Genomic DNA, 18,213 nt, shown 5'->3' with positions numbered 1-18,213 from the left:
TCTTTCTATATATGTAAAGGCTTTAAATGTAATGCTTGCCTTTTTTTTTTTTCATCAGCCAAAGAAGAACATAAAATAGAAGATGATAATCTAAACAAAGTCAAAAACAGGTACTGAGTCTATTTCTCTTAAATATTTTCCATTCTATCTTCATAAGTGGAAAAGTTTGCACACCTGTAAGTCTATTAGGGAAGCCAGCATTGATATTAGGATTTTCTTCCTATATTAACTTAGAAAAAAAATCAAAAATAGTAAGGATGTATGCTGACAGAATGATGGTGTATATATAGCATCCACAAATGCTACCTAAATCTACCCAGTGATTAGCTAGTGCTCAGATAGACCTCGTAAGAGATGTTATTTACATCTCTTCTCAAGACCTACCAAGTACTACCTTCTCTGTTCTTTCATATAAGCATATTCTTGTTGGTTACCTTCATGAATATAAGGATTACTGTTTAGTAACGGAAGTTATTGCAGACTATTGATTTAGTTTAGTGGATTTTTCCCTATACATGAAAATACTTTCTTTAGGAACCATTCAAGTATTGGTTGCCATATTGTTGCAGTCAGAATGAATCAGAGAGTGGAAATGTTATGTAAATATTTATAATTTACCTAAAGAACAGTTGTGATTTTTTAAAAACCATGACTGACTGTGATGCAGATCATGTTCCCCATTATATAGAGACTGCTAGGTTATGGAGGTTTTGCATTAATGTGTCCTACAATGAGTCACTAATAGCTCATATTTTTTGGGGATTTGATAAGAGGATTAGGTGGAGGGGAACATATCCTCTGCCTAGGGGATCTTGTTTGCTGACAACTTATCTTCCTGCTTACAGCTTTGAAGAAACAGTAGGATACTTTGGAGTTAAGCCAAAATCTGTTGAGAAGGAAATCGGCCCCAATTCCTTCTTCGTGGTGTGGTATGAATTCTGCAGCGACTTCAAGGGCATATGGAAACGAGAGAGCAAAGTCCTCTCCACAGAAAGGTACGTTTCCAATCAAGGCCCTTCCTTGTATTACACAGCATCTGGGCCGCCCAAATTACACTCACTCATTCTGCAGGCGCCTTTGTTTTCTTTTTGGATCAAATGGACATCAAGGGAAGGTGATTTACCCCCCCAGGGCTCCAGAGGGAACCCGCCAGCAGCCGGCTGTCCTCATGAAAAGATAAACACGCCAGATCCGATAAGTTACACTTTTCTATACCACTTCCAATTACTTGCTAGTAAAATGAAAGGAGACCTTTGCTAATTTGTAACAGATTCAACTGCCTTTTCGGCTGCTTTCCCCTCTTATCTTTTTTTTTTTTTTCCCTTTTTTTTTCTTTTCTCAGGTCTGGTCTGACTTACTTGAAATAAACTGATCTTGGCTACAGCAGCTAAAAAGTGCAACTTTGTATCTTTAGGGGCAGACCTGTACAGGATGTTTTCTCACTTAGCAGTAGCAGGTCACATCTAAGCATGTTATGGTCACTGCTGGGATTTGTGATCTTGTGTTACTTAACTGTGTAGTTCCATGATTTAGCTGTCCATAGATTTGGAAATGCAGTTGTTCATGAATGATTCAAGCACCCTCCAGGGGAGCATTTAAAATCATTTAAGGCTGACATTGGCCTATAAAGGAGTAGCATTAGCAGTTGGGGCATGTTTTATAACCTGTCTGAGCAACTCTAATTGTGATGGTGGCCAACCAGAAGAATCAGGACCTCTTACATGAGAAACTTGCTCAGTCCTGCCAAATACAGCATCTATCATCTTATGTATATGGGTACCTTTTAGAGCATTATCCGAAGATCAGTACAAGTTCTGACCTTGAAGCCTTAATAGCTTTATCTGATGTCATTGGAATAAAGGAATGAAAAGTCAATGAAGGGCAATGCTACCCCCAGGAAACTCTTTATTAAAGCTGAACTCCAGGCAGATGACTAAGTGTGAGGTTGAAATAAGTATTGGTGAACAGATTTACTTGATAAGGTGTTTACATTATTGTCCATCCATTTGCACAACCCTGACAACCAACAAAACATAGATATTGACTGTACTTTTTTGCTGCATTAGCTCATTGTTGCACAGAATTTTGGAGTCCCTGCCCGCTCTTTCTCCGGTCCCCCCTAGCCCCAGTTGCCCAGCAGAAAGGGGCAGATTTATCAGCAGTGGTCAGCTGGTCGCAGGCTCCCAGCTCTAGGGGATCCTACTACATGAGAAGCTGCATCCCAACCACAGAGGTCTGAATATCATGTCGGTGCCCTTGGCACTTTCTTGCGTGTGCCAAACCGCAGGTTGCTGCAGCACCAAGCAGCTTGGTGTGGCACAATTTTGAAAAAAAGGTCAAGGACCTCTTTCTCCGTTTTTCTTGCTGGCAGTGAAGTCCATTAAAATAGGCTGACCTACCCACGACGTGTGCACCTAATGCACATACACAGATCTGAACCCATTTTTACATCAACATCCTCAGTCCCCACTGCACATCACAGTCCCCTCCCCCTTCACATCAAGATCCCCTCTTGATTAGTGTCTTCCACTCCCCATTTACATCACCTCCCTCCACCTCTTTCACAGTAGTGTTCTCACACTTTCTTGACCTCAACCCCCAATGGCCGTATTTACATTATTCACCCACATTACTGTCCTCAGTCTCACACACACACACACTCTACAGTCCTCAGCCACCCCACATTACTGTGCCCATTGCCCCCCACATTAAATTTTTCAGCGCCCCCACATTACATTTCTCAGCCCCCTACCTTTAATGTCCTCTGCCTCCCAACATTACAGTTCCCAGCCTACCCACTGTAATGTCCTCAGCCCCCCCCCCCCAGTTTATTGTCCTCAACCCCCCCATCCATATTACAGTCCTCAGCCCCCCCCCCCACCTCCACATTACAGTCCTTAATCCCCCACCCACACCCCCACATTACAGTCCTTAGTCCCCCAACTTTAATGTCCACAGACCCCCCCCCCACATGACCTCAGCCTTCCACTTTAATGGCCTCAGCAAACCCCACTTTACAATCCTCAGCTTCCCCCCACTGTAATGTCCTCAACCCTTCCCACATCACAGTTCTCAGCTCCCCCACTTCGATGTCCACAGCCTCTGCCCCCCCCCCCCACATCACAGTCCTCAGCCCAACCCCCCCCCCCCCTTTCAATGTCCTCAGGCCACCACATCACAGTCCTCAGCTCCCCTACTTCAATGTCATTTGCCCCCTATATTACAGCCTTCAGGCTTCTCCTCCATGTTTAATTTCCTCAGTCCCCTCATATCGCTGTCCACTCACTCCCCTCTCCACTCAGATGTGATGGGGAGGAAATTCTCAGGGTAGAAAATACACTGAACACGTGCTGTAGCTGCCAACACTTCTCTGCAAAATCCCCAATGGGGACATGGACAGGAAGGGGAGACAGAACAGCAGGATCAACCAAGTTTTTTTTGGAGAATACAGAAAACCAATCCCATAGTGACTGAGTATGAACCGCATATAAAACACCTTATATGAAAAGGCTTAGACCAACAGGATTTCTTCTGGTGCAACAGATGTTGGACTTTTATCGACACACACAAGACTGTATATGATAAAAATCCCATGTTTATTACAAAAACATTAAAAACACAAATGGCAAAAAACCAAAGGCCATAAACCAGATTGGAAGGGTCTGATATATATGCCATAAGAGGATAAGGAACTGAGAAACTTTTAAATCAATTGCAGTACAGTAATGTAATTCAGGTGTGCTTGTCCAAATCCAGAAGGTCAGATATGGCACTTATTAATAGTTTTTATTCATGTGGGTTTAATGACATTTTAAACAATGCAGTTTGGTTACCTTCCGGTCCCCAGTCTGATTGGACAGTAAAGGAAAAGTAGCTGGCTAATGCGCAGTTACCTTCTCCTGCCAGCACAAAAATAATGCATCACACCAGTTAAGTTTCTACTGCTGCTTCTACTTTTTCCAATTCAGGTTCTATAGAGGAATTATACCAAGTCAAATGTAGGCACTTCTACTAATGCCTATTTAAAATATACCTAATATTTTTATTCATAAATAGCCACAGTAAGTGAAAGGTTTTACACTGCTTGTTTTGCTGTCCATGTTTCTCATTTCTTGTTGTTGGCGTTTTATTGTGTGATAAATCTGAAAGTTCAGCAGTGTGAGGCTTTTGTGGTATTGATCCTAATGACTTGAGTAAATCAATTAGGAGATATAACACAGAGTGGCTAGAAAAAGGTAACCAGTTGCAGTGATTGGTTTAGACTACAATACACAGGGGGTGATCTACTAAAACTGGAGCATTCAGAATCTGGTGCAGATGTGCATGGTAGCCAGTCAGCTTTTAACTTTAGCTTTTTAATTAACCTTCAATAATAAAACCTGGAAGCTGATTGATTGGTTTCTATGCAGAGCGGGGGGGGGGGGGGTTTGTACACACACTGTTACCTTGTCCTGTGTGGTCCTTTCAGGTAGATCCCTGTGGTGGCCTCATGTCTGGATCCTGAACGCATGGCAGCGTTTTCAGCCGCCATCTTAAGTGTGGGCATTGGTTCTCTGTGTGAGGTACAGCGGCCATTTTCCCTGAGCTTCCTATGAGACGTTTCATGCTGAAGCTCCATGCTGCAGAGTGGCTGATTACACTGTGAGGTGGTGCAGTTTAGGGGTCGTCTTTTGGGCATTCCTCGGGCACACTCTGCTCCTGCCACTATTTAAGGGTGACTCCGATATAGCGGTGCGGACCGTGATTGCGATTTAAAGGGGCGATACGCCTTTTTTTCTACAACTTGCAAAATGGAGTCCCAAGCAGTTATTTCTCCTCCAGATCCCCATTCAGTGCGACTGCTGGTGCATCCGGATCACAGTCTCTAATGTTGCTTTCTGCAACATTGGAAAATCTGGCGTCAAAGGTGGATTTTGTCATGAAACATGTCACTAGCCAAAAAACGGCCACTGCTTTCTCTGTCCTCTGATTCAGAGCCTGATATGTCGCCTAGGACAACCCCCTCCCTGAGGGATCTCTGTCCTCGCAGTCGGATGGTGAGGAGGATATGTCCTCCTCAGCTGCAGCGCGGGAATGCGCTATGGTGGAAGCACTGATTTGTTCATTCAGGGAAACATTGAAATTGGATGATGAGCCCACACAGTCATGGAAGCGAGTAGTTTTTGGCTCCTGCAAAGCCCAGAAGTCGGGTCAGGTGTTTCCTTGTCCCGAGGACTTTCACGATATTGTGAATGAGCAATGGCGGCACATTAAGCATGTGCTGGTGGTGCCAAAGCACTTTAAACGCCGTTATCCTTTTGCTGACTCGGTCTCGAACCGCTTGATGGTGTCACCTACGGTGGATCACCCTGTTTCCAGGCTAAACAAATCTACTGTGGTGCCTGTGGAAGACTCCCTGGCGTTTAGGGACCCGGTGGACAGACGGGGGAATCCCTTTCCCTCCACCTGCATTTTTTGGCAGGCTAGATACTAAAACCTGTCTTCGCGTCCGTTCTGGTTTCTCAGACAGTGACGGTAACGGAATGAGTTAAAGTGCTTAGGGGTAACTTAACCACTGAGATAGTTTCCCTGACTCTGATTAAGCTCACGGACAAGTTGACCCAGGCCCTGGTGTTCCTGTGTGATGCAGCCCTGGACGCGGCCCCTCTGATTGCCAGAGTGTCAGCGGTAGCGATTGCCATGTGGCTGAATAGCTGGTTGACGGGCCAGGCTTCTAAGAAGGCCTTACCGGATCTCCCCTTTTTAGGTGAACGTCTGGAGACTCATTGGATGAGTTGATCAAAGGTTTAATGGGGGGGTAAGAGTACTATTCTCCCCTGATCCTCAAAAGGTAAGGCTCCCCGCAGTAAGCAGGGGCCCTCTTTCAAATCGTTTTTCCTCTTGCGTCCTCCGACAGTCGCCGCCACTTCATAATCTTCACTAATGGGGTAATTGACCTTTGCTCCGCAGGAGTAGCTAGGCAACAAGATTTGTTAATATCAAAGCTTTTAGCATATCACACCCCTAGGGGGTGGTCCCCTCAGTCAATACCTCCCTGCTTCCAGCATTCTCAACTCAGTTTTCAATTGCCTAGCTTAGGAGTAGCTGGCTGTTCCTGTGCTGGGGCTTTCAGTCTCAGCCTTCTATCCTTTTTTGATTTTATTTCAAGTATTTTTCTCTTTCTTTTACTTAGCTGTTATTTTATCAGCATTAGTTTAGTTTTCTTCGGATGAAGAGGATTTTGCAGAGCTGGGTCTCGGTCTGGCCACCCTGGATCCCAGGGCTGAGAGCCAGGGGTTTCCCCAGCCTGCCATCGAGCGTTCAGCTCAGGTTTTTCCTGGCATATTGAACGACCCATCCCTGTTCGCTGCAGGGATGCTGCCTGTGAGGTGGCTACCTCACCGGACGCCATTTGCGGTTTCGCACCGCAGTCCACTGCGTCCTGGCTGCGACACTCCCTGTCCTCAGTACAGCGGTTTGGTCGCTGGAGAAGGCTCCCCACGCCATCCGGACTGGTAAGTAAATTTCTATGTGGGGACCTGTCTGTTTGGGTGTCAGTCTGTGACTGTGTGACCCTGCATGTCTGTGTAAGTGCTGAGCTCCCTGTCAGATTCCTGTGTGGAATAGCTGCCTTTCTGTGGGCTGCGGGGGGGGGGGGCTCACCCGCTTTGCTGTGTGTGATGTATGGGGCAGACTGGGCTCAGACATGCTGTGCGGTGACCGCTGATGCGGCCCGCCATTTTTTCTCGGCAAACTGTGGTGACCGGCCCTGTGTGGTACAGCGCGGTGTTTTGGCGCCAAACGCCGCCATTTTGGCGGCGATCGCTCCTGCGAGCACATGTCGGCGCCATTTTCTTATTGCCTTGATTCCCTCAGCCGAGCGGCCATGTTTGTGAAGTCTCATAGGCTATATAGGGCGGTCAGTCATTGCATCACTTCCTTTTGCTCTGGAACAGCGATCGGTGGCAGCAGCCTGTGTGGTCTCTCTAGGTTTTTACCTTCCTTATCCTGTATTTCCTTGCTCAGTGCTCCTCATCCCTGCGGGGGTCGGTACCTACAGTAGTGTGCGGTGGGCTGCGCTCGCCGCGGTCTTAAAGGGGCAGTACTTTATTTCAGTTGATACTGGGGCATGGATTCTCAGGATTGCAAGTTTCCTCCCACCCTGGTGGGGGGCCAAGGGGCTGCTGCATCCCCCGAAGGGGCTGATCTGGCTGCTGTTGTAGCAACCTTGGCTTCTCAGGTGCAGATGCTAATGGCTGATCGATCCGCAAAACGGCCCAGATTATCTATTTCCTCTGATTCAGAGGGCGATGGGGCTGCTATGGCTGGAGTGCCCTTCTCAGGGTCTCGTTCATCTCTGGACCTTGTGGGGTCTGAGGGGGAGGCTGAGGTAGAAGGAGTTGATACTTCTCTCCCTGGCTCGCCTGAAGAGCTTGCACTCATGGATGAGCTGATTACTTCTATCAAGGAAACACTGCATCTGCAGGATGAACCATGTCCTCCTGCTTTGATGTCCTCTTATGGGACGAAAAGGAAACGCAAATCCGCGCAGGTTTTTCCCTGCCCTGCGGAATTTCAGCGCGCTGTTGATGAGCAATGGCGCAATTTAAAGAAGCCTTTTACTGTGCCAAGTAAGTTCAAGCTGCGTTATCCGTTTACACCCACCACTGATGAGCGTTGGTGTGTGCCGCCTCAGGTGGATCACGCGGTGGCAGTTTTGAATAAATCTACTGCGATTCCTGCTGAGGATACCCCGGTGTTCCGGGACCCTACGGACAGGAGATTGGAATCTCTGGCCCGTCATACTTATACGGTTGCTGGTTCTATGCTGAAGCCTATTTTTGCTTCCATTATGGCAGCCCAAGCTATTGCGGATTGGACGCAGGTGCTCAGGCGCACCCTGGTGGCTGACTCTGCTCCGCCGACAACGTTGGCTATGGTGGATCAAATTCATCAGGGTGTCATGTATTTGTGCGATGCGGACTTGGATTTAGTCCCTTTGGCTGCACGCCTCTCCAGTGTAGCGGTGTTGAACCGTCGCCTGATATGGCTGAAATGTTGGTTGGTTGACCAATCTTCTCGCAAGAATCTAGCTAATCTTCCCTACGCGGGATCTCGCCTTTTTGGCGAGTCTTTGGATTCTCTGATAAAGGGAATTTCCGGGGGTAAGAGTACTCTCTTGCCCCAAACTCACAAGAATAAGTTTGTTCGCGGTAAGAAGAATACCTCGTTTAGGCCCTCTCAGGGGTCCTTTCGTGCCTTTCGGTCGCAATACAAGGGCAAGCCCTTCAAGGGCCATGGCTCCCAGAAGAAGCCGTGGGCAGGTAAGCAAAAGTCCGGTCAGTCCGGGTCCGCTGCCCATACCAATTCGGCCTGAAGGGGTGCCCTCACCCGGTTCTGGGGTGGGGGGACGTTTGCTCGGTTTTCTTCAACCCTGGCTGGCCCGCATTCGGGACAGGTGGGTTCAGGAAATCGTTCGATCTGGATACAATATCGAGTTTCTCTCTCGGCCGGCGGGCAGATTTTTTCCCTCAAATCTTCAGCTGTCTCCAGAGCGTTTGCAGGATCTGCACCTGGCGGTGCGGGATCTGCGGGCCCAGGGAGTGGTGGTTCCGGTGCCACATCGGGACAGATTTCGGGGGTTCTACTCCAATCTGTTCACTGTGCCCAGAAAGGAGGGCAAAGTGCGTCCGATTCTGGACTTGAAAGCTCTGAACCGCTTTGTGCGGGTTCGCAATTTCCGCATGGAATCCCTGCGCTCAGTGGTGGCTGCCCTGAGTCCGGGGGAATTCATGGCCTCCATCGATCTGAAGGATGTGTACCTTCACATCCCCATTTTCGAGGGTCACCAGAGGTACCTTCGATTCGCCATTGCGGAGGATCATTACCAATTCGTGGCATTACCCTTCGGTCTCGCTTCGGCTCCGCGGGTTTTCACCAAGGTGTTTGCGCTGGTCCTGGCTTTATTGAGGGCCCAGGGCGTCTCTGTCTTGGGATATCTGGACGATATCTTGCTTCGGTCTGCGACCAGTCAGGGCCTGGTGAACGACTTGTCCACCACGATGCAGACTCTGCAGGAGTTTGGTTGGATGATAAATTTTCCAAAATCAACTTTGTGTCCGTCGGTTCGTCTTCCCTACCTGGGGATGATCCTGGACTCTGCTCAAGCGAAGGTTTTCCTGCCGGAAGACAAGCTCCGGACACTTCAGGACGAGGTCGGGTTCCTCAGGGACACTCAGTGCTCGTCCCTCCGGACATGTATGAGATGTCTAGGTCTAATGGTCTCGGCTTCCGAGGCGATTCCCTTCGCCCAGTTTCACACGCGGGGTCTTCAAGCGGAGATCTTGGCCAAGTGGGACGGGCGTCCGCAATCTCTGGATCTGCGGATTTCATTGACCCGCCACACCCGAAGGGGTCTTTTGTGGTGGCTCCAGTCCCCGGCGGTGTCGGGGGGCAAGCCCTTTCGTCCTTTGTCGTGGACGGTGATCACCACGGATGCCAGCCTGTCGGGCTGGGGTGGTGTTCTGGGCGTTCTGTCCGCCCAGGGAACTTGGTCGGAGGAGAAATCCTCCCTTCCGATCAACATTCTGGAATTGCGAGCGACAAAACTTTGCCTTCTGCATTGGTAGGAAAGGGCTTCAGGGCCGTCCGGTTCGGGTTCAGACGGACAATGCCACAGCGGTGGCCTACATCAACCATCAATGGGGCACCAGGAGTGCCCGTGCTGCTCGGGAAGTAAACAGCATCCTGTCGTGGGCCGAGACGCACGTCCCGGCGATATCGGCTGTACACATCCCGGGGGTGGAGAACTGGCAAGCGGACTATCTGAGTCGCCAGACCCTGGACCAGGGGGAATGGTCCCTTCACCCGGATGTCTTCCAGATGTTGTGCGCGAAGTGGGGTCTTCCGGATGTGGACCTGTTCGTGTCTCGTCTGAACAACAAGGTGGAAAGGTTCGTGGCAAGGACGCGCGTTAGTGGTGCCCTGGCATCGGTATCGTCTGATGTATGCCTTTCCACCGATTCAGCTGCTGTCCAGGCTGCTTCGCAGATTGGCCTCGGGACCGCACGCGGTGATTCTGGTGGCACCGGACTGGCCTCGCCGGTCTTGGTACGCAGACCTCGTAAATCTGGCAATCGACGCTCCGTGGCGTCTGCCGCTTCGAGAAGATCTCCTGTCTCAAGGGCCGATATTCCATCCTGCTTTACAGTCGCTGGCTTTAACGGCCTGGCTGTTGAAAGCCAGGTCCTGAAGGATAGGGGTCTCTCCCCTGAGGTCATTCCCACTTTGATCAAGGCTAGAAAAGCCTCTTCGGGAACAATTTACTACCGTACTTGGAAAGTGTACTTTGCCTGGTGTGAGTCCAGGGGGTATTCCACTCGCTCATACTCGGTGTCGAGAGTGTTTGCTTTCCTCCAAACTGGAGTGGACCAGCGTTTGGCGCTGGCCACGATTAAGGGTCAGATTTCTGCGCTGGCCGTTCTTTTTCAGCGCCCAGTGGCGTCCAATTCATTGATTAGCACCTTTGTTCAGGGGGTGCGACATTTGGCCCCTCCTAGGAGGGAACCTTTGCCTCCATGGGACTTGAACTTGGTTCTGTCCGTGTTACAACAGGCTCCCTTTGAAAAGATCAGGGAGATCTCGTTGTCTCTGCTGTCCAAAAAGGTTGCCTTTTTGGTGGCGATCACTTTGGCTCGCAGGGTGTCGGAGCTGGCGGCTTTGTCCTGCAGTTCTCCCTACTTGGTGATTCACTTGGATAAGGTGGTCTTGCGACCTAACCCATCTTTTCTTCCGAAAAGGATCTCGGAGTTTCACCTGAATGAGGACATTGTCTTGCCTTCGCTTTGCGCGAAGCCTAAGCATCCGAAGGAGGTGGCTTTGCATGCCTTGGATGTTGTTCGGGCGATCAGGGTTTACCTGTCATCGAATAAGTCCTTTCGCAAGTCGGATTCCCTATTAGTCCTTCCAGAAGGACCTCGGAAGAGCATGGCGGCGTCGGCTGCTACCATCGCCAAATGGATCAGACAAACCATTGTGCAAGCCTATGCTTTGAGGGGGAAGGTTCCTCCTTTCCCTGTGAAGGCGCACTCTACCAGATCTCTGAGTACGTCTTGGGCTTATCGTCATCAGGCTTCTGTGGCCCAGGTGTGTAAGGCGGCGACTTGGTCGTCCGTTCACACCTTCTCAAAATTTTACAAAGTGGATGTTCAGGCATCGGCAGATGCTTCCTTTGGCCGTAAGGTTCTTAGTGCGGCAGTGCCTTAGGGTCCCTTGTTTGGGCCCTTGGCTGTTGGGGTGTTTTTACCCCTGGGTTACTTGTTCTTCCTGGGTTGTTGCTCCTGTTGAGCACGTTTTCCTGTTGCCAGGTTGGTTCTCTTACTTTGGTAAGGTTCCTTTCTCTGATGTGGGTACTGCGTTGCTTTATGCGTGGCTGCGTTTTTTCCCACCCCTCATGTCTACACTGCTATGGGACGTCCCCATTAGTGAAGATTATGAAGTGGCGGCGACTGTCGGAGGACATAAGAGAAAACTGAATTTTTGTAAAATCTTAACGTAAAATTCCTTTCTCTGAGTCCTCCGACAGTCGCCGCCCCGCCCCTCTTTTGGGGTTTGTTTATGTACTCTACTGCTATGCTACTGAAACTGAGTTGAGAATGCTGGAAGCAGGGAGGTATTGACTGAGGTGACCACCCCCTAGGGGTGTGATATGCTAAAAGCTTTGATATTAACAAATCTTGTTGCCTAGCTACTCCTGCGGAGCAAAGGTCAATTACCTCATTAGTGAAGATTATGAAGTGGCGGCGACTGTCGGAGGACTCCGAGAAAGGAATTTTACGGTAAGATTTTACAAAAATTCAGTTTTTCGTGCCTCGGGGGCACAAGAAAAAAGTAAACCGTTCAGAGCCTCTGGAGGGAACAAGAAGGCTTGGTCGAGTAAGCCCAAGACTAACCAGTACGGTTCGGTTGACAAATCCTCTTCGGCATGAAGGGGCACCCTCACCCGAATCGGGGGTGGGGGGACATCTTCCTTACTTTCAGGAACCCTGGACATCTGATTCAGGACAAATGGGTTCACAAACTGATTCGTTCAGGGTACCAGATTGAATTTCGGTCTCGCCCAGAAGACACATTTTTTTCTCTCAAATCTTGGTCTGTCTCCAGATCGCTTGAAGGATCTCAGGGAGGCAGTGCAGGATCTCCTTGCACAAGGAGTGATTGTGCCAGTTCCTCAGCGGGAACGGTTTTGAGGTTTTATTCAAACCTGTTCACGGTGCCCAGAAAGGAGGGCAAGGTGCGCCCAATTTTGTACCTCAAGTCACTGAACCGTTTTGTGCGGGTGCAGAAGTTACCTGGTCCCCTTGCAGAGGGTGCAGAAAATGTCCTGGCAGCATGCTTCAGTGTTTGTAGCTGATGGTGGCCATTTTATTAGTCTGGCTGATCTCTGGTTTGCGGCCATGTTTGTGTAGTCGGATGATGTCACGGAGGCCATTTTAATTTAGTCTGGGAAATGCTGGAGACAACTGAAGCCTTGTGGGGATGCCGAAGCTCCTCCTCTTCCTCCTTAGTTTCCTCTTCCTGTGCCCGGGACATATGAACAGGTATAGTGTCCATGATAATGCTCGGTTCAAATTTTTGGCGCTCCTCTGGTCAGTAGGGTGAGTCTTTGGGGGTCCTTGTTATCGCTCTCTCCTGATAGGTACCCTGAGCTTTGAGGGGATCCTTTAGTGGTGCCAAAATATCAATATTGTACTGCAAGGTCTTCCTTTCCTTATGGAGCCTCAGAGTCACATCTCCCCCACTGACCCCTTATGGAGGTGGCAGGTCCCTTGGAACCCCAGCTTCCCATGGTTGCACTGACGGTTTTCCTGCAGTCCTTAGTGTTCTGGGTAGAAGTGGCGTGTGGGCAAAGGCCCAGGAGGAAGCATCCCCCCCCCCCACCTTCCCCTGCTCAGGCTTTCTCATCTGATTCTGAGCCTGATGCCGCCGTGGACGCGGCCCGTCCAGGGGGACGTAATATCATACCCCCTGATCATCCAAAAGTGAGGGTGATTCCTCCATGGTCGCAGCAGCGCACTTATCACTGCAGTGAGTGAGACCTTAAAAATGGAGGATGCGGCTGATGTAGCCACGGACAGGGATGTGTCTTTTGGTTCGCACAAGTCGCATCGTACTACCCTTTTGAGGAGTCCCTTAAAAAAAAGTGGGCTAGTCCACCAGCAGTGGACCCTCCGGTTTCCAGGTTGAATAAAGCAACCATGTTGCCAGTAGAGGAATCCCCGTCCTTTAAGGACCTGGCTGACAAAGCAGAGGCTGTGGCACGCAGCATGTTTACTATGGCTGGTTAGGCATTGCGGCCAATCTTTGCCCCAGCCCTGGTGTCTCAAACCCTAACTGAATGGGCCTAGCTTTTGCGCCAGGGCCAGGGGGGTGAGCAGGTCCCCACTGCTTATGTTGATTTAGCGGACCAGTTGGTCCATGGGCTGCAGTTGATTTGTGATACAGCTTTGGATACAGCTCCTGTGCTGTCCAAACCTTCTGTTTCAGCAGTGGTGATTAGGCATGTGCTTTGGCTTAAGAATTGGTCTGCAGACCAAACCCCTAAGAAAGGTCTCATTGATCTGCCCTTTCAAGGCGATCGCTTGTTTGGGGCTATCTTGGATGACCTCATTAATGGTATAACGGGGGGGGGGGAAGAGTACCTTCCTGCCACAGTCAAGAAAGGGAAGGAGCCTTGTCGTCAGCCCATAGAAAATTATTTTTGTGCTTCTGGGACGAAGAATAAGGGAAATGGATCTTTTTAAATCTTCCCCGAGATGGTTCCAAGGAACCTTAGTCTGGTAAGCCTAGAGCTAGCTTCCCCGACAAGCAGACAAGACTCCTTCAGCATGAAGGTCTGCCCTCACCCATTTTAGGGGTGGGGGGACATCTTTGCTGGTTTCCGGCCCGCAAAATGTTTCATTTGGGGGTACCCAGAAAAGGAGACAAAGCTTGTCCTTTTCAGGTTTTTTAGGTCCTGAGTCTCCTTGTGCGGATTTAATTCCTGCAAAGGTTCAGGTGATATCTGAACTACCTAAGGTCCCCCCTATCCCAGTCCAGGGAATTGATTTACCTAGATCTGATTCTTTTTCTGACCGGGGTGGTCCTTCCTCTGGAAAAATTCAGGGACCACAGGCTGTGATTCACCGGCTGCTGTCACACAGATAGTTCTCTCTCTCTCTCCCATTTTGCATATAAGTTCTGAGTCTGGTGGTATCCACCTTCAAGACACTTCTGTTTGCACAGTCTTACATGCAGCTCCTTTAGCAGGTTCGGCTCCACAGGAGGATACCGAAGTTCGTGACGAGGACACGGGGGTCCCTCTGATAGACTCCACAGGCATCCAGGGGCCACCGTAAGGCAAGTATCATCCTCAGCTAAGGCTTCTCCGCAGTTCCTGTGAGGAATCAAGAACGAGGATCTTCCAAACATCCTGGTGGCTGTAAACCTTCATTGGGGGCTTCCTCTCAGAGAAGACCAGTTGTCCCAAAGGCTGATCTACCATCCAGCTTTACAGTCACTGGTTTAATGGCTTAGCTATTGGAAGCCAGGTACTGAGGGATAGAGGTCTGTCTGGATCAGCGATCCCTACTAGGTGAAGGCGAGGAAGTCCTCTTCCAGCAAGATATACCATTGTACGTGGAAAGCGTACATTTCTTGGTCGGATCTTAACCTTTTTTTTAACAGGGCATGGATCAGAAGTTGGCCTTAAGTACCATCAGGGGCCAGGTGTCTGCCTTGGAAATCTGCTTTTAGTGACTCCTAGCCATGCACTCTTTAGTTTGTACCTTCATTCAGGGGGTTCAACATGTGGCTCCACCTGTACGGTCTCTTTTGCTGCCATGGGATTTAAATTTAGTACTTTCGGTTCTCCAGAAACCTCCATTTGAGAGTATTCAGGAGATTCCCTTGCCTATATAATCCCAGAAAGTCACTTTCTTGGTGGCTATTACCTGGGCTGCAGGGTATCGGGATTGGCGGCATTATCCTGTTGCAGTCCCTATTTAGTGGTCCAATGGGATAAAGTGGTTCTTTGTCCTTGTCCATCAATTCTGCCTAAAGTTGTCTGACTTTCATTTGAATGAGGACATTGTGTTCCCTTCCTTGTGTCCCAAGCGGGCTCATCCCAAGGAATTTGCTTTGCATACCTTGGATGTGGTTTGTGCGATTCGGGTGTATCTGGCAGCTACTGAGTCTTTTCGGAGGTCAGACTCGCTTTTTGTGGTTACGGACGGACCAAGAAAAGGACTGGCCGCTTCTTCAGCTACCATCTCCAGATGGATCAGACAGATGATGACTCAGGCCTAATCCATTAAAGGTCAGGTTCCACCTTTCCCTGTCAGGACACATTCTCCTCGGGCGCTGAGTGCTTCTTGGGCCTTCCGTCATCAGGCATCAATATTGCAAGTTTGCAAGGCGGCCACTTGGTCGTCTGTGCATTCGTTCAAAAAATGGTAGATACTTTGGCATCTGCGGATGCTTCTTTTGGCTGCAAAGTTTTGCAAGCTGCTGTTTAAAAGGGACTGTTCCCTCTTGAGGGGTATTTTTCTTTAAATTTTTATTTTTCATATGGGGCTCCTGTGACCCAGTTAAGGCTCCTTTGTCCTGTTTAAGGGCACCTATGTTTAGCCTTGGGTTATTTTCCCCACCCCTCATTTTCCTTTTGGCACTGCTTTTGGACTTCTCAGTAGTTCTGATTTATGGAGCGCTGTGTCCATCGATGAACGAAAGAGCAAATGGAATTTTTGTATTTATCATAAAATCTATTTCTCTGAGTTTGACGAACGCAGCGCCCACCCCTCTGTTGTTCTGATACTTCTATTACTGCCTGCTACTAAACTAATTACCTAGAGCAAAAAGGGGGGTTCTATACCAGCTGAGGACAGCCCATGGGCATAGCTAGGTATTTTTTGTTCTGCCTAGTCCTACTCCTGGAGGAGGCATTATAACCCACTAGTTGTGATTTATGGAGCGCTGTGTCCGTCTATGAACTCTAATGTTGGTGCTCTTGGGCTGCATGCAGGGGGTAGCTTTAGGTCTGTTCTTTTCCTTTTTTCCTTCTCAATTACTCAGGGCTTTGCTCAGCCTAGTCCCCCGCCTGGAGCACCAACATTGTCTTACCTTTGTTGCTCTGGTTACTTTCCTTTTTGCGGCTTTGGTATTTTTGGATTTTTATTTTGTTCCCGCAGGATCCCTACTCCATGCATCTCCATTCTAATTTTTTCTGCGTTTTACACACCCCCAGATAGGGCGGTTCCCTGCCGGAGTACCTAGTAGGGATATAACGATATCAAAATCTCACGGTACGATACAATTTCGATATTGACCTCACGGTACGATATTTATTGCGATATTGTGGAAAAGCTCATGGTATTGTTAAATAGCTCATGATAGTGTTTGTGATGATAATAGCGAAAAAATACCGACATTTATTCTGCTTTTGCCAGTCAACAGGCAATTTATTGTTGTATTTATGGATCCATGACAACATAAAACACTGATCACGTAGTGCTTTTAAAGTGCAAGTTGTAGTCAGGAACATCAATATTCTGTATAGTAATATTTGGTTGCATAACTGATTCTTCTGTGCAATGTTCAAGTTAAGAAGCAGCTAGAACAATTTTAAACAAACAATAGGCAATTCCCTTTAAGTGCAAACAAAGATCAAGTTAAGTCAGGTTTAAATGTGCAAGGCAAATAAAGGCAGCCTTTTAAAACTGGTATTTAGGAACATAACTTAAACTTAAAAAAAATAGTCAGTCAAAAAGCCTTTAAAAAAAAACACTGACCTATCATTTAACTTATTTTCACGTTTTTCATCAGAAAGATCAAAATATCTACATTGCAAGAAAAAAAAAAAAAAACAGTAAAAAAAATCCTTAAACTCTGGTCTATGTAGTTAACAATGATTTGTTCCGCGGGACTGTGTTTATTCCTCTTGCTTTTTGACGGACACCTGTCCTTTTAATATTGTAACCCAACCACGACGATATCGAGACACGACGATATCGAGACGACCACGGCGATACGATATCGCGATATCTTCGATATCGTTACATCCCTAGTACCTAGTGTGCTCCTTTAGGGACCCAAGTAATACGTGTTTCTTTTTAGACTACTCCTTTCTTCCCCCTTGCACTTCCCTCTTCATTCTTTTTCCCTTTCCTCCTCCCTTTTTCTTTTTTTGTGGTCTTTCTCTCTCTACCCCTGGGCTGGACGGTGAAGTCCTTTTCTTTTGGCCCTTCATCTATCAGATTCCATTGTAGTCCTCCATGGGTTCCTTAAAGGTCACCTTCCTCAATGCACGAGGTCTGAATGAAACGCTCTCGGCTGCTAGCCGACTTATGGAAAAGTAAAACTCAAGTTGCCTTTCTACGAGAAACGCACTTTAGGATCGCCAATGTTCCCAAATTTACCAACAGAGACTTTGCGTTGGCGTACCAGAGCCCTTCGCCTATTAAAAAATCTAAAGGGGTCAGCATCCTTGTCGCCAAATCTGTGCCATGGTCCTTTGATGTGGTGCGGCCAGATGGCCATGGTCGATTCCTTTTGCTTAAGGGGAAAATTCTGGATTTACAGGTTACCTTTGCCAATATCGGTTTCCCCAATGTAGACCAATCCCAGTTTCTGCAGGACCTTCTGGTGCAGCTGGAGTTCTTAGAGGGACTTTTGGTCTTTGGTGGGGATCTCAATTTTGCTATGGATCCTTTGCTAGATGTGTCCAGTGGTGCCTCCCACCTTTTTTACTCTGGTCTGAAGTGCATTAGGGCGGACTTACAGCTTCTGCATTTGGTAAACCCCTTGAGGCTTCTGTACCCCCCAAGAGTGGGACTATTCTATTTTCTCTCAAGTTCACCATACCTACTCACGGCTGGACTACCTCATGGTTACATATAAAGACCTTCCCAGAGTCGTACATGCACACATCGATGTCTTCTCGTTCTCCGATCGCGCTTTTATCCATATGATACTTCAATTGGGTTCGGTTACCCAGAGCTCTCCATGTTGGAGGCTGAATAAAGCACTATTACAATCGGCATACTCAATTCCTGAGCTAGGGACTACCTTGATGGAGTAATTCTTCATCAATCGTGACTGAGTTGACAATCCTTTAGTGGTTTGGGAAGCTCATAAGCCAGTTAGGGGTGTTCTGATTAGAATTGTGTCGCGCCTCAAGAGCGGAGCGTACACGACGAA

The 18,213-nt window shown here is 48.4% G+C and overlaps 1 protein-coding gene across 2 annotated transcripts in view; it reads left to right on the top strand.

Moving 5' to 3' along the window:
• LOC309569437 (formin-like) overlaps positions 1-18,213 on the top strand; it is a 673,199-nt gene that overhangs the window by 628,867 nt on the left and 26,119 nt on the right. For both annotated transcript variants that reach the window (XM_082275263.1, XM_082275264.1), the window contains 2 exons: positions 59-110; positions 846-995. In XM_082275263.1, coding sequence (XP_082131389.1) covers positions 59-110; positions 846-995 — 202 coding nt within the window. The remainder of the gene's footprint in view (positions 1-58; positions 111-845; positions 996-18,213) is intronic.

Source organism: Pelophylax lessonae, assembly GCF_965119305.1.
Source record: "Pelophylax lessonae genome assembly, chromosome: 13".
NCBI classification, from domain to species: Eukaryota; Metazoa; Chordata; class Amphibia; order Anura; family Ranidae; genus Pelophylax; species Pelophylax lessonae.
Note: the sequence above shows the minus strand (reverse complement) of the source record. Positions and strands in the feature narration are given on the sequence as shown.